Source organism: Leucopleurus acutus (genome assembly GCF_964270905.1).
Source record: "Leucopleurus acutus genome assembly, chromosome: 11".
Lineage (NCBI taxonomy): Eukaryota > Metazoa > Chordata > Mammalia > Artiodactyla > Delphinidae > Leucopleurus > Leucopleurus acutus.
Window position 1 is genome coordinate 8,322,144 of NC_139152.1, and position 17,410 is coordinate 8,339,553.

Sequence of the window (17,410 nt, forward strand, 5' to 3'; positions counted from 1 at the left end):
GTCCCTGTTCCTGCCCTCTATTCCCAAATAGGTTTATCTGTACCATTTTTCTAGATTTCACATATATGTGTTAATATATGATATTTATTTTTCTCTTGACCTGGCTTCTTAGTGTGATCTGCCATTACCTTGCTGAAAACCTCTGGTGAATTCATTTAACCCTTTTGGCCCCAGTGCTTGCATGTAGAAAATAATTGATAGTGATAGTAACTTCTAGTTTTAAATGTTGAAAAATTTATGATATAAAACACCCACCTTGTTGGCCAGACAGTTTTCGACCTCATATTTTGCAGAGTCACCAACCACTTCCCCATCAGGTAAAATGGCATAGATGAGCAACCTAGCGACGGGAGCAATGTCTGACTCTACAGGGACTGACAGGGGAAAATGGCCTTCCACTGGAGCACAGAGAGAATGAAAGGAAGTGGTCATGGGTTAGACAGCTCAGGGCTGAAATAACACTTTTCTGCTGTACAATGTCATTGTAGGAGCCTGGTCTGGTTGATGACTCTATTAGTAGATGTAACAGATATAAGAAATAGTAGATGTAATAAATGGATGGCTATCTCTAAGAATCCTGGCTTAAAAAAAAACAACAACCTTATCATAGCCCCCCATCTTCTCTCAAAATCGCATAATGATTTCTCCCCAGTTTGAAGCTTGATTTCATCTATACAAAGTTCTGATGCTATCTAAGGATGTGGAGACATCCATTTGGCTACCATTTGATCTAGATTTTACACTAGAGAAGGGAAATAGTACTTGAAGTTGCGAGATGTAATAGTAAGAGTTTAACACATTGTATTTACCCCTATATCCTCTTTAACTTTCTATGAACCAGATATTCTATTCTTTCTTCTTAAGAGGAGTACTGAGCTCCTTTGCAACTTATTTTTTGGTGCCTACATAGAACTGTTAGAAGTTGCATCGAACTTCTCTACTATAGTGCTTCTACGTTGCTACAAAGTAGCAACAAAAGAGTAGTTCACTGATAATTTTCTTAAGGGAACTTTTAGACTCCCTTAGGATAGGTGAAACCTTCAGAGGATTATATTGTTCCACATTTGTTCCTGGGGAGAGTCCAGTTTACCTCTTCATAAAATCATAGCTCTCTTCAAAAGGGAAATATGATGTAAAGATATAAATGACTCAGCACAAGACCTAACATATAGAAGACACTCCAAAGTTTTACCTTCTCTCCATTGTCTAAAACAATTTTGAAATGTCATTTTGAGAAGGAGGTCCATGACTATTTATGGTTTGAAAATTTGGAATAAGCATAAATTATGAAACAACTAAACACTTTAAATAATCTGAACAGAATAACCTGAAAGAAAAGAAAATAAATATTTGATAAAGGGTTTAAAAAAAGAAAGAAACATTATTGCTTTCCCCTTTCAACTTCTTTATTAGGGTTAGATGAAAATTCTCTCTCTTTATTTGAAGCTATTCCTGGTATTTCTGCAGTGTAAGGTTGCAAGTGACTGAGTATGGCAGAAATGGGGAATTATGGAAATACTCACTGTCTCCCTGGTGCACGGGCAGGGGCAGTACGTGAGTCCCAGATCGGACAATGTCTCCCTTTGCCATTACCTGCAAAAAAGGAAATGAAAAGGGATTTAATTTGCCGGACAGATATCTGACCCCAAGTCTTGCTCTCTATGTGACATGCTTGTTTTATTGAGCCCCTGCTGGCAATAATTAGCCCTGAGAGAAGTCAGACTTTCAAAAGGAACATGGTTAAGAGGTCAAAGTTGCGATGCCTAAAGAGCTTCATAAATCCTTGCTCACACAGGAGTTTACAGATGAGTCAGAGTAGTGGCCTTCCTTCTCACCAGGTAATAGAACACGAGCTCCTTCAGCTCCTGCAGGGCCTGTCCATTCAGCATATAATGTGCTTGGACTGTCTGAGCTCGGCCGCAGGGCAGTTCACGAGGCAAGGGCTCAAGGTGGACAAAGCTCTTGCTTTGGGAGAATACAAGATTAGCAGTGTGATAAGCTTCTTCATACTCTTCTGACAGCCACTGGTAGCCATAGCAGGTACTATGATCCTTGTGTCTGACCTAGTGAATTAGAAAAACAATATTATCTTATAGATTATATGTCATAGAGAATCAGTGTGCTCCAGAATTGCATTCGTTTAGTATCCTACCTTAACTAGTACCTAGAAATCTGGTGCTCCACACTCAGAAGTGAGAGAGGAGGGTCCCTTATTTTGTTTATCAGTATTGCAGGCCTTTACAGGACGGAGGCTCCTTGAGTTGGTATTGATTTTTACATTTGTGAAGAGCATAAAAGGAGGCATCCTTTGCTCTGATTAGCTTGGCTTACATTTCTTTGGCTACTTTACCTATTCAGACAGAGACATTGGAGCTATGAAACCTCACTGAGGAGACTAATCCTCAGAAACGGAAGAATTGCATATCAGAGAGTAGGTGCCTCATTTATGATGGGTTTCAAATGGGTATTATGAATAAATGTAATATTGCAACCTTAGGGGTCTGAGAACACTTTCTGTAAATAGCATTGGTTCAAGAGTTGAGTTAGTGAAGTAGTTGAAGTCTATACTCAACTCTTAGTTATTTGCTCTTAATATAGAGTTGAGCCAGGATTTTAATCTAATTTATCTGATTCTGGAACCTACACTTAAAAAAATTGTGGTAAAAAACACAACATAAATTACCATCTTAACCATTTTAAAATGTACAGTTTGGTAGTGTTAAGTAATATGCAGCCCATCTCCAGAATCCTTTCATCTTGCAAAACTAAAACACTGTCCCCATTAAATACCAACTCCTCATTTCTCCTTCTTCCCAACCCCTGGCAACCACCATTCTACTTTCTATTTCTATGGCTTTGAGTGCTTTAGATACCTCATGCAAGTGGAGTCATACACGATTTGTTTTCTGTGACTGGATATTTCACTTAGCATAATGTCTTCAAGGTTCGTCCACACTGTAGCCTGTGACAGCCTTCCTTTTTAAGGCTGAATACTATTCCACTGTACATATATACCACATTCTGTTTATCTGTTCATCTGTTGATGGATATTTGGGTTGCTTCCACCTCTTGGCTACTGTGAATAGTGCTGCTATGAACAGGGCTGTGCAAGTATCCCTTTGAGATTCTGTTTTCAATTCTTTTGAAGGTATACTCAGCAGTTAGAATACTGGATCATATGGTAGTTCTCATTTGGGGGGACTGCCACGCTGCTTCCCACAGCGTTTGCACGATTCATGTCGCTACACGCGAGTGCACACGTGGAGCCCCCACTTTAGCCACAACACTATACTGCCTCCTTTTAACAAACTTTTTCAAAATTGACCTTGAATTGGTTTTTAGTTTCGCATTTTTTTTTCCTAAGACTAAACACAACTTGGAAATGCCATCACTTTTCGGTTGCAACCTTTCTTCCAAGACTTCTTCACATCATTGGTAACTTCCCTCCAAACTTACCCTGACAGTGAGGGAGGTGCCCGTGATGCTGGTGGTGTTGATGGAGAACTGCACCAGGCCGTGCTCATCAGTGGTGGCGTTGGAGTCATAGTGGGCTTCCTCTGCTGTGATGAAGATGAGTTTATTTGGTATAGGGACACCTTTTCCATCCGCTAGGCGCACCTGAAGATTAAAAGCTGCAGATCAGTTATGTGGCTAATATCCAATAGACACCAAACATTCATTTTATTACAAATATTTATTGAGTGTGTCCAATATGTCAGACATGGTTCGAGGCATTGAGGCTACAGCAGTGAACAAAACAAAGTTCCTTCTATCATAGAGCATACGGTCCAGTAAAAGAGATAGCTGCTAAATAAATGCGTAATATATACTTATTTAGTGGTAATCAGTCCTAAGACGAAAAATAGTGTAAAAGGGTAGAGAATGATGGAGATAATAGAGGTGACCTGAGAAATGTATTCTGTGGATATTTTGAAAACTCTATATATTATATATAACTTTCGGAAAGTCACAGACCACAAGAGCCATAATGAAAATTTTTAACCCATTAGTCAAATTTAATTGAGCCTCAAATACTTATTTTATGGCAGACCATTCCCTTTCTACAGATTAGTGTTCTGAGGTTTAATATTAGTAATTGCTAATATATTGTCCTGTGTGCTCCTCTAGTTTTACATATGATATCTGCTTCTTGACCTAGATTTGCAAACTTTTGGAAGGTAGGTAGATTTTATGAGGTACTTCCCATCTGAAAAATGTAAAATTGAAAAGAAGCATAGAATATTAAATAAGGGCCTAAAGTCAAATTACTGCTAATACCGAACCCAGAAGATTAGTAGCTCAGTTCAGATTTTAAAGATGGTGATTTTTTTTCTCAGTATAAACTACTTTTGGTAGAAGGAAGCACAACCAGCAGACTTGGATTAGTATTTGTAATTGATTAACAAGATCTAAGTTTGCTAATGAAATGTCAGCTGTATACCAGGATAGGTACAAAATTCTGATTCTTTCACTTTTGGTGAGAGAGTCTTATGATAATAGGATAGTTATTTAGCAGGAATAAAATCTCAAAAAAGTACAATATACTTATGAGAAATTTAAAGAAGTGAACTTTCATTTTAGGAAGTGACCAAAGTTTCTGAACATGTTTGCTGTCATAGCATAATCAAGACATTCTAAAATTTATTCCACTACTCTTTTTGTGGAGCCTGGTCCCTCTGTCTTTTACACTCTCCACAGCTGACATCTTATAATATTTCCATTAAAAACAGGATGCACAGTAATTACGCATGGAGGTACATACAACTCTCATCTCAGACTTCTGGAGTCCGAAAGCTCCATTAGCACATCTGCTTATAACAGTAAGCAGAAAAATAACAGTAGCAGATTTTTTTGTAGATCTGAGAGAAAAAATTTATATCTTTAAAATCTGGGTATACTTTATTATTATTATTATTTTTGCGGTACGCGGGCCTCTCACTGTTGTGGCCTCTCCCGTTGCGGAGCACAGGCTCCGGACGCGCAGGCTCAGCGGCCATGGCTCACGGGCCCAGCCGCTCCGTGGCATGTGGGATCTTTCCAGACCCGGGCACGAACCCGTGTCCCCTGCATCGGCAGGTGGACTCTCAACCACTGCGCCACCAGGGAAGCCCTGGGTATACTTTAAATAGCAGTATTTTACCCCTCTGTGTACTGTTTTTAAAATATACTTGCTAAAATAAAACAAATATATTTGAATAAGTATACTTGAGTAAAATAAAATATACTTGAAAAAGTAATGTATATATAATATCCATGAAAGAAACACCAGGTACAGCAGAATCTTTTATATTTCAAAATAAAAATGAAAGCCACCTACCCACCCATTTCCATACAAAGTTAATGTTAGAAGGATAATGTGATTGGCTATCAGGAATTTCGAGACGCTTTGTGAAAAAATATTATAAAAATCTGAGACTGCCTGGTAAACCCCATGGGAAAGAGATTGAGTGACATCACTCAGTGCTGTTCCCAAAACCTTCTAATTTTGATAGTGCTTTAGAATGGTTTTATAGATTTGATGTACAAATTTACAGAGGAACAAATCTATTTTATGTGGGTTTATACCTTTGATTATATTAATCAACAGATAATATTAACCAGGTATAGTTTTAGCAGAATATGTTGTACGTATTAGGTGAGAGTACAGTTTGATTTGTGAATTGAAAAATACCTCACCTGCCCAAAGAAGGGAATCCCTCGTCTAGCATCTGAGTCTACTTTCACAAATGAGAGTTTGGTTATGGTTCTTGTTATTTCAGTGGTCCCTTTTCCAGTTAATTCCACCTCTGAAAAAGAAGGAAAAAATAAGTTCACTTTTGGAAGGATGCTCTCCCTGAACTTATACTACTTCCTCCCTTTCAGTTAACTGTTTCGCAAAGGAACTAAATCCATGTCCTTTGTTCTTCCTCCCATACCCATGAGGTATACACACCTGTTCCTTCTTCTTGAATCTTGGCCTCCACTTCAATTTTCATTTCAAACTCTTGTCTCTTCATTTGGAAGATCTTGGTCTTTACTTGCTGAGAGAAGCAGCCCTGGCTGTTTAGCTAGGAGGGGACGAAATAAAATACAAAAACATAAGACTGGACAAATCAGTGGTCAGTTAATCTGGTGGCATTTTTTTTTTTTGAGGCAACATAACCTAGGAATTTTGTATCATGAGAACACAATAAATATTCTCTAGGGATTAATTATAATTACATCTCACAACAGTTTCTGGCTTATAACTGACAGGTGTATTCCTTAGTATCTGATATTCCCCAGAGTGAATGAGGTGAAGAAATGCCTTAAAACTTGGGGGGTAATCTTACTGTAGCAGGCAGCTAACTCTTCACCGAAGCCTGGCTTCCCTTCCATAGTTTACAGCTGTGGCTGGGAAGTGGCTGCCCATCTGGGCACTGTGTTTCCCAGCTCCTTGGCATCTAGGTGGGGCCATGTGACAAGCTCTTGCTCATAGAAAGAGAGAAAAACTGACACCTTTCCCAGCCCAGGTGGTTAAGATTTGTATGCTTTTTTCTCCTTCCTTTACATAATTGGATGGATACTCAAGGCGGCTTTAGGTACCAGGTACTGGAGATGGTTCAACTTCAATCATCCTGCGTGCTTGGTGCACCAAGAATACCCACAATGGACAATTACAAGAAATAATTCCTATTGTGCTAAGTCACTGATTTTTAAAAAACGACTATAGCTAGCATAGAATTCTCTTACAGATTGGTCTCTTCCTGAGTTACCACCATGTTGTAACTCACTGCTCATCAACAGTGCCTGGGCTGTTAATCCCTAGGAGTAGTTTCCCACATACCTGCTGACTGAACTTCTCACAGACAGCATGTGATTCTCCACCAAAGCAGTTAGAAGGGTTACTGTACTTTCTGCACATGTTTATAGTCGCACGTCCTGGGACAGGCTTCCCATATGTGTATCTGTCATAAGAACATTGCCAAATGGATCAAATCAGACATTGAACACCCCCATTTTCTACCTGTTTATATTTTCCCTTTAGCTATAGTATATTTTTAGACTCTGTACTTCCCTCTGATTTCTGGAGGGCTTATACAGTGTTGAGGGCAAGTAAACTAAGTAACGAACCTTCTCTTTTAGAAATTTCCAGTGCAACATGCTGGAATTTACTTCAGTCTTCTTTTACCATGTCTTTTTTTTTTTTTAATCTCTAATTTTCAGTTTCATCTTTTAAAAAATATTTTTCTTTTGCCAAAGCTACACCAGATCTTAAGAGAAAAAACCATACCAACAAAACAAAACAAAGACAAGAAATAAACGCTCTTAATTCTACCTAGGAATATAAACTATTAATATGATGGTATCTCTCCTTCCATCATCCTCTTCCTATGTGTAGCCATCTCTGTTCATATAGACTTTTACTTGTTTACTTTTTACAAAAATGGGATTGTGCCATAAATGTATCATTGATAATTGCTGTGGTTTTGAGGGTATTTGTTCCTTCCCTATTCAAAATACCCTCTATATCTATATTTGCAGGAGTACTGGTTCACCAGCTCTGTGGGATCAGGAGCTTGGTGACCTTACTCTGAGATAGTGCTGGGGCAGGGACCCAGCTGAAGGTCTTTAGGACTGGTTTCTTCACTCTGCCTGTTCTTTCTGTACTGCTACTGCTGGGCTGCTGGAGATGGGAGCAATAAGATCCTAGAAACATGAATTTTCAAGGTTGGAAAAGACTGACTGTGAGATCATGTCTACTCTCATCAGTGAAAATGGCAGTTCAGAGAAGTATGTGACATGCCTTAGGTAGACAGATGAGTTAGACGACATTTCTGTAATACGCCTATCTCTACAAATTCTGAATCTGAGCTATTTTTCCACTATGTATCCAAGGTCAAGTAAATGATCTGTTGATGATTGAGTTTACTTTACAACCTGGTAAAGGGAAAGTCACTACCCTTCAACACTATCTCATTTGTGTGTGTACATGTGTACGTGCATGCGCGAGTAGCTTTATTACTTTCAGAATCAATCCTATTAGCATAGCTTAGCTCTAGGAACAGTTGCCTGCCCCATGATAGTTATAATAACGTTGGAAAGGACATGAAAGAAAATAAGAAGGGAAATAGAAAAGCAACAGGAGAGGAAAGTTCTAGAGATGGGGATGCTCCCATGTATTTAAGGTATTTGTGCTGCACTGCTTCTAGACAAGCTAGTTAAAATATCCCAAAGGGTGAGTCTCCTTTAAATAATTCCCCTCGCCAAAGATTTTTTAAAAGTATAAACTCACAGGCCACACACTGACACATTCATCTCTTCTTCCAAGATGGTGATTATCCTTGGCACTCTTACTTGCACTTCAAACTTAGGAAGCACTGTTGATTGGAGGTAAAGGAAGTTGGTGATTGTTTTTCAACTTCTGGGGAATTGGTATTTCCAGGTTCTCATAACAATTCTCTAATCATATTTTAGGGCCCTGAAAAGGTAGCCCACTTCTCCAATATATCCACCTTTCTCTCAAATGGAGATCCTGGTTGAAGGACTATGATGGATCAATGTAACCTTAATGAATTATGGGAGACTCCACTGGACTAAGAATGTTTTACATTTTTTTTGAAGATTAAAAATTGCTACAAAAAATGCTATATGACATCCTATTCACGAATCATTGATGGTCCTCATTGGATTAGAAGTAATTGGTTCCACTCCAAGCCTAATCTCACCCGTGGGAAATAGAAAGTAATTCCAAAGAAACTCAAATTCTAGGCCCTAGAAGTTTAAATATGAAAAAACTGTTCCATGGTTTTGCATAATCCATACCAAATTCCTCCACGGTGAAGGGGTGCTCTGCCATTTCACCTGATTCCTTCTGTACCACCACCTTATAGGAGCCCTGAAAGGGCTCTGATGAGAGGGGAAAGGTCAACTGCTTGAGGCCACTCTCTACCTTGAGGTTCTGCCATTGCATGATGCGATTTCCTTTGGGGTCCTGTGGACACAGTAATTGTAATTTACAAAAGAGCCCAGAGCATGAGAGACAGTAAAGGAAATCTATGGGGACTCCTATGTTATCCACAAAGAGGTGGGGAGGGGTGGGAAAGGGAGATGACTTGGAACCATCTAGTGTTACATGAGTTTGAAGGCTTCTCCCTTAATGACAAGTTTCTGAAATATTGTAAGAATCTCTCAAATAAGAACATTTTCCCTAAGTTTATTATTTGTGTCTAATTATGGAATGTTTCACATTGCTTACCTCAATATATACTAGTGGAATCTGAAAGACAAAAGAGAGAGAAAGGAGTTTAGAATTGTTCTTAGATATTCGCAGTTCTGATTTATAAGCAAGACAGCCTTATGCAGAATAACTTTATCTGTAGTAAAACACAGAAAAGTTCCAGATTAAGTTTTACAGAACTTTTGATTAATCCATTACAAGCAATTAATAAGTAATGTTAAGTACTTACTGGGTGTGAGCAACAAATGCATACGTGCCATTCATTAGGAATGGTATTTACTGATATGACTTAAATACTTATAGTATCCCAGTGAAGAACATTCCTTTGCTGTGCTATTTTACAGATTGAGAAATCAACACTAATGGAATTATAAGTAACCATGTTCAGATCCAAATATTAAGGTGGGTCACAGAATTCTTAGGTAGTTCTAAGAATAAGGACGACTGGGAATAGCTCCTCTACTATCAACGCTTATTCATTTTTAAAACTAATATTTATTAAGTGCCTAACATGTGCTGTGTATCATTCTAGGTGCTATGAACAGAGCAATGCACAAAAGAACAACAGATCTGCTTTCATGGAGCTTACATTCTAATAGGGATGGACACATGAGAAACACAGTCATATATGAAATATATATTTTTGATATATATAGATATATATTTGAGATATGTATGTTTGACATATATATTTGAGATACATATATTTTATATATATATTTGAGATATAGATAGATTTGAGGTAGTGGTAAATGTCAAGAAATAAAAACAAAGCAGAGTTAAGCTGATAGAGTGAAGGGCTAGGTGTTTGATTTTAGATAGAGGAGTGTAAGTGGAAACCAGGAGACCAATTTCAAGGCTATTGTAATAGTCTTGTTTAGAGGTGATACTGGTCAGGACAAGGTCATAGCAATTCATGTGGTAAAACATAGTCTGGATATATTTTAAACTAACATGATTTTCTGATGAAATGGATGTGGGTGAGACGGAGGAATATGCCTTAATCCTTTGCCTGAGGAGCTAGAAGAGAAAAGTTGCTTCTTTCCCTCCCATCCCTTTCCCTTCTTCACCCCCTAGCAAAGATGGGTTTGATCAGAATCAGCAGGGAATTGCAAACTCTATGGCAAGGGAAAGAGAACACTTTTAAGAGGGGAAAAGGAAGTTGGGGGCGGAGGGGCTATGGTCAACAGAGTCCTTGGCTTTTCATTGAAAATTGCCTCTTTCTGAGATAAGAAAATGTGGTTGAGGACTAGATCTAGGAGAGAAAAATTAAGACTTTGGTTTCTTGTCTACATTAGAATTGAGAGTGTTAGTCTTGAGGAACAAACATTGATTATACTCTCCTTCCTTTATAGGAGAGGTTTTGTGTTTAGAAAAAGTTTGAATCTTTGAGAAGTCATTTAAACCTAAGTTTTTTGATGGTTTATTTATTATATAGTGTATCTTTCTAGTTTGGCTAATTGAGAATTTTCTAAAGAGTAAGTTTGTGTGACAACTGACCAAGTATCAGTACCAAGAAAGAATCAGCTACTCTCTTGACCCAGAATACTGTTTTAAATGAGGATCTTGCACTATGGCAATGCCAGAAAGTACTGCTTTCAGTACCAGATTCTTCTTCTCCCTGGTTCTCCCCCAACACCAAAAACAAACTCTCAGCCTGTTTATATAGATAATAATAATTCTAGATCGATATTAGGACACTTACCAACTCATTCAGGGGGTGAAAATTTTCATCCAACAAGACAACACGAAATTTCACTGAAACAGAAATATTTTTCATGAGTCCCAGAAACCTGAAGCCAGGCCTATGGGCTAGTAAGACAGACTATAAGGGAACCAGGATTCCTTTGACTGGGGAATACACAGGGGAGGAAGATCTTTCTTTTTTGAAGTTGTCCTGACCATAGGCCTTTTTGTACCTGTCTGCTCTGGTTTGTAGATGGGTTTGTCTGTCTGGACAAAGACCAGACTCTCTTCATTTTTAACCAACACTGTGGTCCGCTTCTTGAATTCTTGCGTTGGTCCTTTCACTTGGATAGTGAGGAACATTACCTCCTCATTGGATGGAGATCTTGGGATCTGAAATATAGGAGAGATCCTGAGAACCCGTTCATCTGCCAAGTTTCTTCCTCCAGTCCCTGTCCCACTTCTCCCTGGGAATCTTGTCCCTTTTACTTAATTTCACTCTCTCATTCTCATCAGGGAAATTTGGCATGGACAGGAATTCACAGATAGAATGACTTCTGTCATTTACAAATGGGAAGACAGAACACAGGATGGAGGAAATTACATCAGTGAGAGAGGTCATAAATGATACTCACATCTCCTTATAGATCAGCCAATACAGGTTTTTAAAAAATGTTTTTGCTTTATTTATTTATTCATTTAAAAATTTTTATTTTATGTTGGAGTAGAGTTGATTAACAATGTTGTGTTAGTTTCGGGTGTATAGCGAGGTGATTCAGTTATACACATACATGTATCTATTCTTTTTCAAATCCTTTTCCCATTGAGGTTATTACAGGATATTGAGCAGAGTTCCCTGTGCTATACAGTAGGTCCTTGTTGGTTATCTATTTTAAATATAGCCGTGTGTATGTGTTGATCCCAAACTCAATCTATCCTCCTCCCCACCCTTCCCCAGATAACCATGTTTGTCTCCAAGTCTGTGAGTCTGTTTCTGTTTTGTAAATAAGTTCATTTGTATCCATTTGTTTTTAGATTCTGGATATAAGCAATATCATATGATATTTGTCTTTCTCTGTCTGACTTCACTTAGTATGATAATCTCCAGGTCCATCCAGGTTGCTGCAAATCAGCTAATACAGTTTTTTTTTCTTTCATAATTGAGATGTTTTATTGGTTGTTTTGAGGATCAGTACACAGACATTTCAATTTGTACACAATTCTTAACATACATACCAAAAATCTAAAAAATCATGTAGTTGTGATTCTTTTCTGAACAGTTATTCCAGTGACCTTCCAGCTTAAAATTTGGAGGCAAATTTTCCTTGACAGGCTATCAAGTACCAATACCTTCAAATATTGATATGCTGTTACATCGTAGGTCCCACTAATTCACAATTTAATATCATATACACTACATACCCAAACTATCAATCGTTCACAGCACATTAACAAAGTTACTAGAAGAACTGGACTACCACGACCAAAGATGTTACAGAGTGCACAAAATTCTGACCAGGAGAGCCAAGATCAAGGGGTGAGTGGTTTGCTTTAGGAAATGATTCTACCAAAAACAACATGGGAAGAGAAGTAATTTAAAGTGTTCAAGGCATTAAATGCACAACTGACTCCAAACTGCCATTTAGTATGCTTTGTATTATAGGATATAAAATATTGCCCATCTATGGAATGTTAAGCTGGCACCCAAGACAATGCCTGCCACATTCAATATCCCACTATTTTCTGGTTGTACCAAAAAATAAACAAGCAGCAAATGATTTCACCTCTTAAAAAAAAGCATTTACACTTAAAAAATGGGATGAGGTAGGATTCCCTCCTTTTTAAAAATGTTTCTAAAGCTACTAAAAAACTTGCATTTACAAAATAGTTGATAAAAATATTCCTCTGTATTGTACAAGAAGGGAGACAGGAACCACTGATAGGACCAAGTGTGTGATATTCATTAGACTTGGCTTCTTTCTCTCCTGCTTCATCAGAGGCTGGGCTCTCCTCGTTTTCAGTTTCTCCGTTTTCTGCAGGTGAGTCTTCTTTAGTCTCTTGGTTAGCCACTTCGGCCTGTTTTCCCTTTGCTCCCCTTTTCCTTTTTGTTTGCACGTTTTTGTCTGAAGATTTATCCTTTCCTGCCGCTTTTTTGGCTTCGTTTCCACTTTTTCAGGAGCCGGTTTCGCTGACAGCCTTGTCAGCCTCCTCTTGGGCTCCTCCTTCGCCGCCCCATCGGCGGAGCTGACCTTCCTCTTGGCCATGGTGGCGGCGGGGCAGGCACGTGCCGGGGGCCTGCGAGCCGCGCACGCCGAGAGCCTTGGCGAAGCTGGGTTGCCTGGCCACTGCCGGTCCTCCTGCCGCCCGAGCTCGCTAATACAGTTTTGATTCACTTATACACTGAACTTTACCAAACTGATGTTATGTGGTAAAAGAGCATGGTAGAAGCATCTCTTAAGGCTATGAGAAGGGAAACTGCAACATATTATTGGCTGTACGCTGTAAGGATTCTATATATGGGCAACTCTGAAGAGCTATTGGATAGTCACTCATGGTAATTTCTACAAGTTCACTCTTAGAAAGAGTATGGCGTGGTATGTTCCTGTCAGCCCACTACTGGGGCTTATGTTAAACACTGGCCTAGTTTTCTTTGTTAGTATTTTTTCCATTTTAATTTTCAGGAGAACTCATATTTTCCCTTTGTCTAGTGCATACTGCTTTTCTTTTTTTTCTGGTTAATAGGAATTTTCTCTAATCATTAAGTTGATTTTAATATCTCTATAAATATTGGTCTACTATTATTTATATTGGAAATTCATGCATTGCTTCTTAATTTCTACACTTAGTCGCTACATTTAGATTCCTCCCTGAAGTCCATGCCAGCCTCTCAAAGTCTTATCTTGGCTGAATTCTGGTTGCCTATGTTCCCAACCGATAGAAACAAGTATTTTAAGTCAAACAGCCATACTCACAGTGAAGGAGACACAGTGGAATAAGTCTTTCTTTGCCACCACATCAGTAAAGAGGCTTCTGTTCTCTCTGAGGGACTCCAAGGAGGCGCTTACGGTCACCGTCTCATTCAGGTGACTCAGAAGGAGGCAGCCCTTCTCAGGGGTTCCAGTGTGGAGCAGGGAGGGGACCAGCACCATGTAGTGCCTGGGGATGGGGGAATCCAGTTAGAGGAGAGTGTAGGAGGCGAGGCATTATTACCAGCAGCACTATCTTCCGCCATAATTCTTGTTACTATCGTTAGTTCTATGCCAAGAGAAGACATGTTGATAAGCATGAAATTGATCTCTGCCGTTGGAGGGCATGCATGGGAGTTACTCCCCTTTCCATCGTCAGTGCCATGTCAGTGAACATTTTACTTGAAGTGAGGCTTTAAGAGGTTAACATTTGCAGGTATACCTCACTTTAAGGAACCCAAATATCAATCTGTAAGCATCTGAATTCAAATAAAAATATGCTAATTATATATATTTATGCTGTAAATCTATTTTACATTAGGGTTGCTGTAAAAAGCAAGCAAGTTCTCATGTGGAACACTACAGAAACCAATCCACTTACAGAACTTTTATTTATTTATATATATATATAAAACAAGCCTGTAAAAATGGAATGGCAAGTTCTTGCTTTCCACTCTGAGGCTTAAAGAGAGTCCTTAAAGTCTCAGCGTGTTAAGCAACTAATGAAATCTTAGTGTGTTACCTAACCCTGGATGTTTGCTTATTAAATATTTGCCTTTCAACTCAGGGTAGACAAAAATGGTCTACTCAAGAATGATCTTCTAGAGATTGAATTTGGGGTCCTCATGAACAGAACAGAAACTTTCTCAATACTCTCATATATAATTTTATTGACACTTGAGTTTTCAAACATTTTTGCTCACAGAATTCCTATTTTTAGACACTATGCCCTCCTTACATGTATTCAAGTAAACATCTATTTTTTTATCACAAGTTTAAACAATAGTAAAATATATTATTTTTGATGAAATTTTAAATTAAAACTTACATTACTTTTTTGTACATCTCCCATCGAATCTTAAATATCATAGTGATAAGATATCCAGTATGATCTATTTAAAAAATACATCAAAATGTTCTTTTTGTAATGATCAGAAATTTAGCATCTTTCCCCCTTTTCCTCTGTGAACTTTCATGCCATTTACCACACAGAAGTTTGTCCTAACATTTCTATGCTTCAAAATATTTTATGGATCACTCTTCCTTCTTTGTTTATATATATATATATGTGTGTGTATATACATATATATATATATGTATATACACACATGCATATATATATACACATATATATGAAATATTATATGTGGGTATATAAATTTAACTTTAACTCTTCTTTTAAATTTAATGTGACCTTAAAGCTGTAAATGTTAAACATTTTCTTCTGGATTGAATTGTTTTCAAAAGTCTTACTAGTATACAACTGATCAAAACAAAATAAATATATTACAAATTATGATTCATATTTATTATATATAAAATCAAAATACTTTTGAAGTACATCTTTAATGAAAATAATGAGTTCTTATATATCCATGGATGGATATTCCTTATTGCAAGAATTAAATAAGGTCTAACATTAACTCTGTTGCTGTTTTTCGTTTGTGTAGATATAAGTACCATGAAAAATTGTTCACTTAAAAGTAAATAAATGACAGATGAAACAATTATATCATTTTTACCAGTTCTTGTAACTCCTTCTGCATTACATGCCAAAGATCACCCAGTGCCCTATTATCAAGAATTGCTTCTAATTGTTTATCAGCTGGTATTTCCCTTAGATCTTCCTTCAATTTTGTTGAAACAAAGAATTCGTCGCCACAAGATCTGCAAAAGGATTTTTTCTCCTGTCATTAGAGTCCTTTGCTTTCTCAACATCAACATCGGTATTTCAAATTGCTCCTTTATTTGGCACCCTAGGGATTTTTATACTCCAGAACAGTGTTCTACAGTAACATCTGATTGAGGGAGGTTTGTCTTTCTCTTTTAAAGTGAAAGATAGGAAATTAAGACAGGGGAGGTAAGAAAGGATAAATAGCATGGTCTCAAGCAGATCAATATGAATGTGAGGATCTGAAAACTGATTCCTTTAAAAGAATCACTTTCCAATGCCCTTTAGAAAGTCTTTGTATATCTCCAGAGAATTTAGAGATTCAGAGATTCAGAGATCCAGAGAGTTGGAGAAAAATGGTTAAGAATAAGTGAAGACTGAATAAACCAGATTTGTAAAATCTCATAATTGGAAGACACCTTAAAGATAAGAAGGTGACAGTTCCATAGGGAAGACGAATGAATGATAAGGAGGATTTGAAATAAAGGAAAGGACTCTTCAAGTTTATGCTCTATGTGAAACTCACGGTATTCCAGAGACTGAGGCATCTGTAGGCAGGAAGACCAGAAGAAGGAGAGTAAGACTTGGATGGAGGAGTTTGTTCTTCTTCTCCCCCATGCTGCAGGGAGAAGGGACCAGAGGAGACCAGACTGTATTGTGCCTTTCTCCCTGCAATTGGTCTGGTCCCAAACATTCCTCAGAGCAACTAGGCTTTATGCTGTTCTCTGTGTAAACAGGAAGTTCCACCCACACAAGGTGTCTAAACAAAGTAGAGGTCTTTGAACATTCTCTGAAAGGGTCATTGCTCTCAGGGACTTAATTACAGTCAAGGTTAATTCCTGGTGGGCTAAATAGGATTCCTGGAGGGATAAAATCCACATTCCCATTAGTGCTCACTTTCCCTGGGTTTTACCGTAAAGCAGCTAATCGGCTTTTCAACCCCTTCTCTCTCTTATTCCCTCCTTTCCACTTCCCCATAGTGCCTTGTATGGCTTTCCTCACATTTCTTGCATGAATAGCTGGCAGGGGAAGCTATAATTTAAGCAACACAAGACAGGCTCAAAATAGGTATTTCACTACAAGTCAGTCTGCCTGCAAGTCCTCCATCAGATATGTCTACCTCAAATGTTGAAGCAGTTTCAGAATTCAGCAGTCCTCTATGCAAAAGACATTGGGTTAAAAGAATAGCTTTTTGAGCTTGGGGTTTTTACTGGATTGCAGATAAAGAGCTAGGTTGTGGAAGAATGATGATAGAAATATTTTCCTGTATTAAGGAAGTGAAAAGATGAAAGGAGAAGTAGCAGGACCTCAGAAACAAGCTTTGATTTACTGTGCCTAACAAAGATACCAATTGCCTTTATCATCTACTATACAAACACATTTTGTTACTGCCTTCTAAATGTGCAACTCCCCTTCAATCTTTAATCATGTTAACTGTTTTATTCATCCATCCATCTGTCCATCCATCCACCCATCCATTCATCCATTCATTCATCCAACTGTTTGATTGTTTTGTAAGTGTTTATTGAGCCTAGTTGGTCTAGGAATCATACAAAATCATGGAGATGGATGATCAAATATGAAGAAACAGATTGCACATTCTTGCAGGTGTAAAAGCAGACAAATAAGCAATAAAAATACAGTAGCCAGACATTATTATTGGAGAAG

General features: G+C 38.0%; 1 protein-coding gene and 1 pseudogene across 2 annotated transcripts in view; both read right to left on the reverse strand.

The window, feature by feature from the left end:
• LOC309968552 (alpha-2-macroglobulin-like) overlaps positions 1-16,451 on the reverse strand; it is a 40,775-nt gene extending 24,324 nt beyond the window's left edge. Inside the window, exons 1-14 of the mRNA XM_082849839.1 lie at positions 16,269-16,451; positions 13,858-14,041; positions 11,119-11,278; positions 10,905-10,957; positions 9,218-9,238; positions 8,785-8,953; positions 8,255-8,339; positions 6,806-6,926; positions 5,933-6,047; positions 5,677-5,786; positions 3,457-3,618; positions 1,836-2,063; positions 1,524-1,593; positions 256-398 (exon numbers count right to left, since the gene is read on the reverse strand). Coding sequence (XP_082705965.1) covers positions 256-398; positions 1,524-1,593; positions 1,836-2,063; positions 3,457-3,618; positions 5,677-5,786; positions 5,933-6,047; positions 6,806-6,926; positions 8,255-8,339; positions 8,785-8,953; positions 9,218-9,238; positions 10,905-10,957; positions 11,119-11,278; positions 13,858-14,041; positions 16,269-16,360 — 1,713 coding nt within the window. The 5' untranslated portion in view covers positions 16,361-16,451. The remainder of the gene's footprint in view (positions 1-255; positions 399-1,523; positions 1,594-1,835; positions 2,064-3,456; positions 3,619-5,676; positions 5,787-5,932; positions 6,048-6,805; positions 6,927-8,254; positions 8,340-8,784; positions 8,954-9,217; positions 9,239-10,904; positions 10,958-11,118; positions 11,279-13,857; positions 14,042-16,268) is intronic.
• Positions 11,285-13,851, reverse strand: LOC309968556 (non-histone chromosomal protein HMG-14-like; annotated as a pseudogene). Its single transcript has one exon. The product of its transcript is annotated as a non-histone chromosomal protein HMG-14-like (transcript).
• Positions 16,452-17,410: the final 959 nt, after the last annotated feature.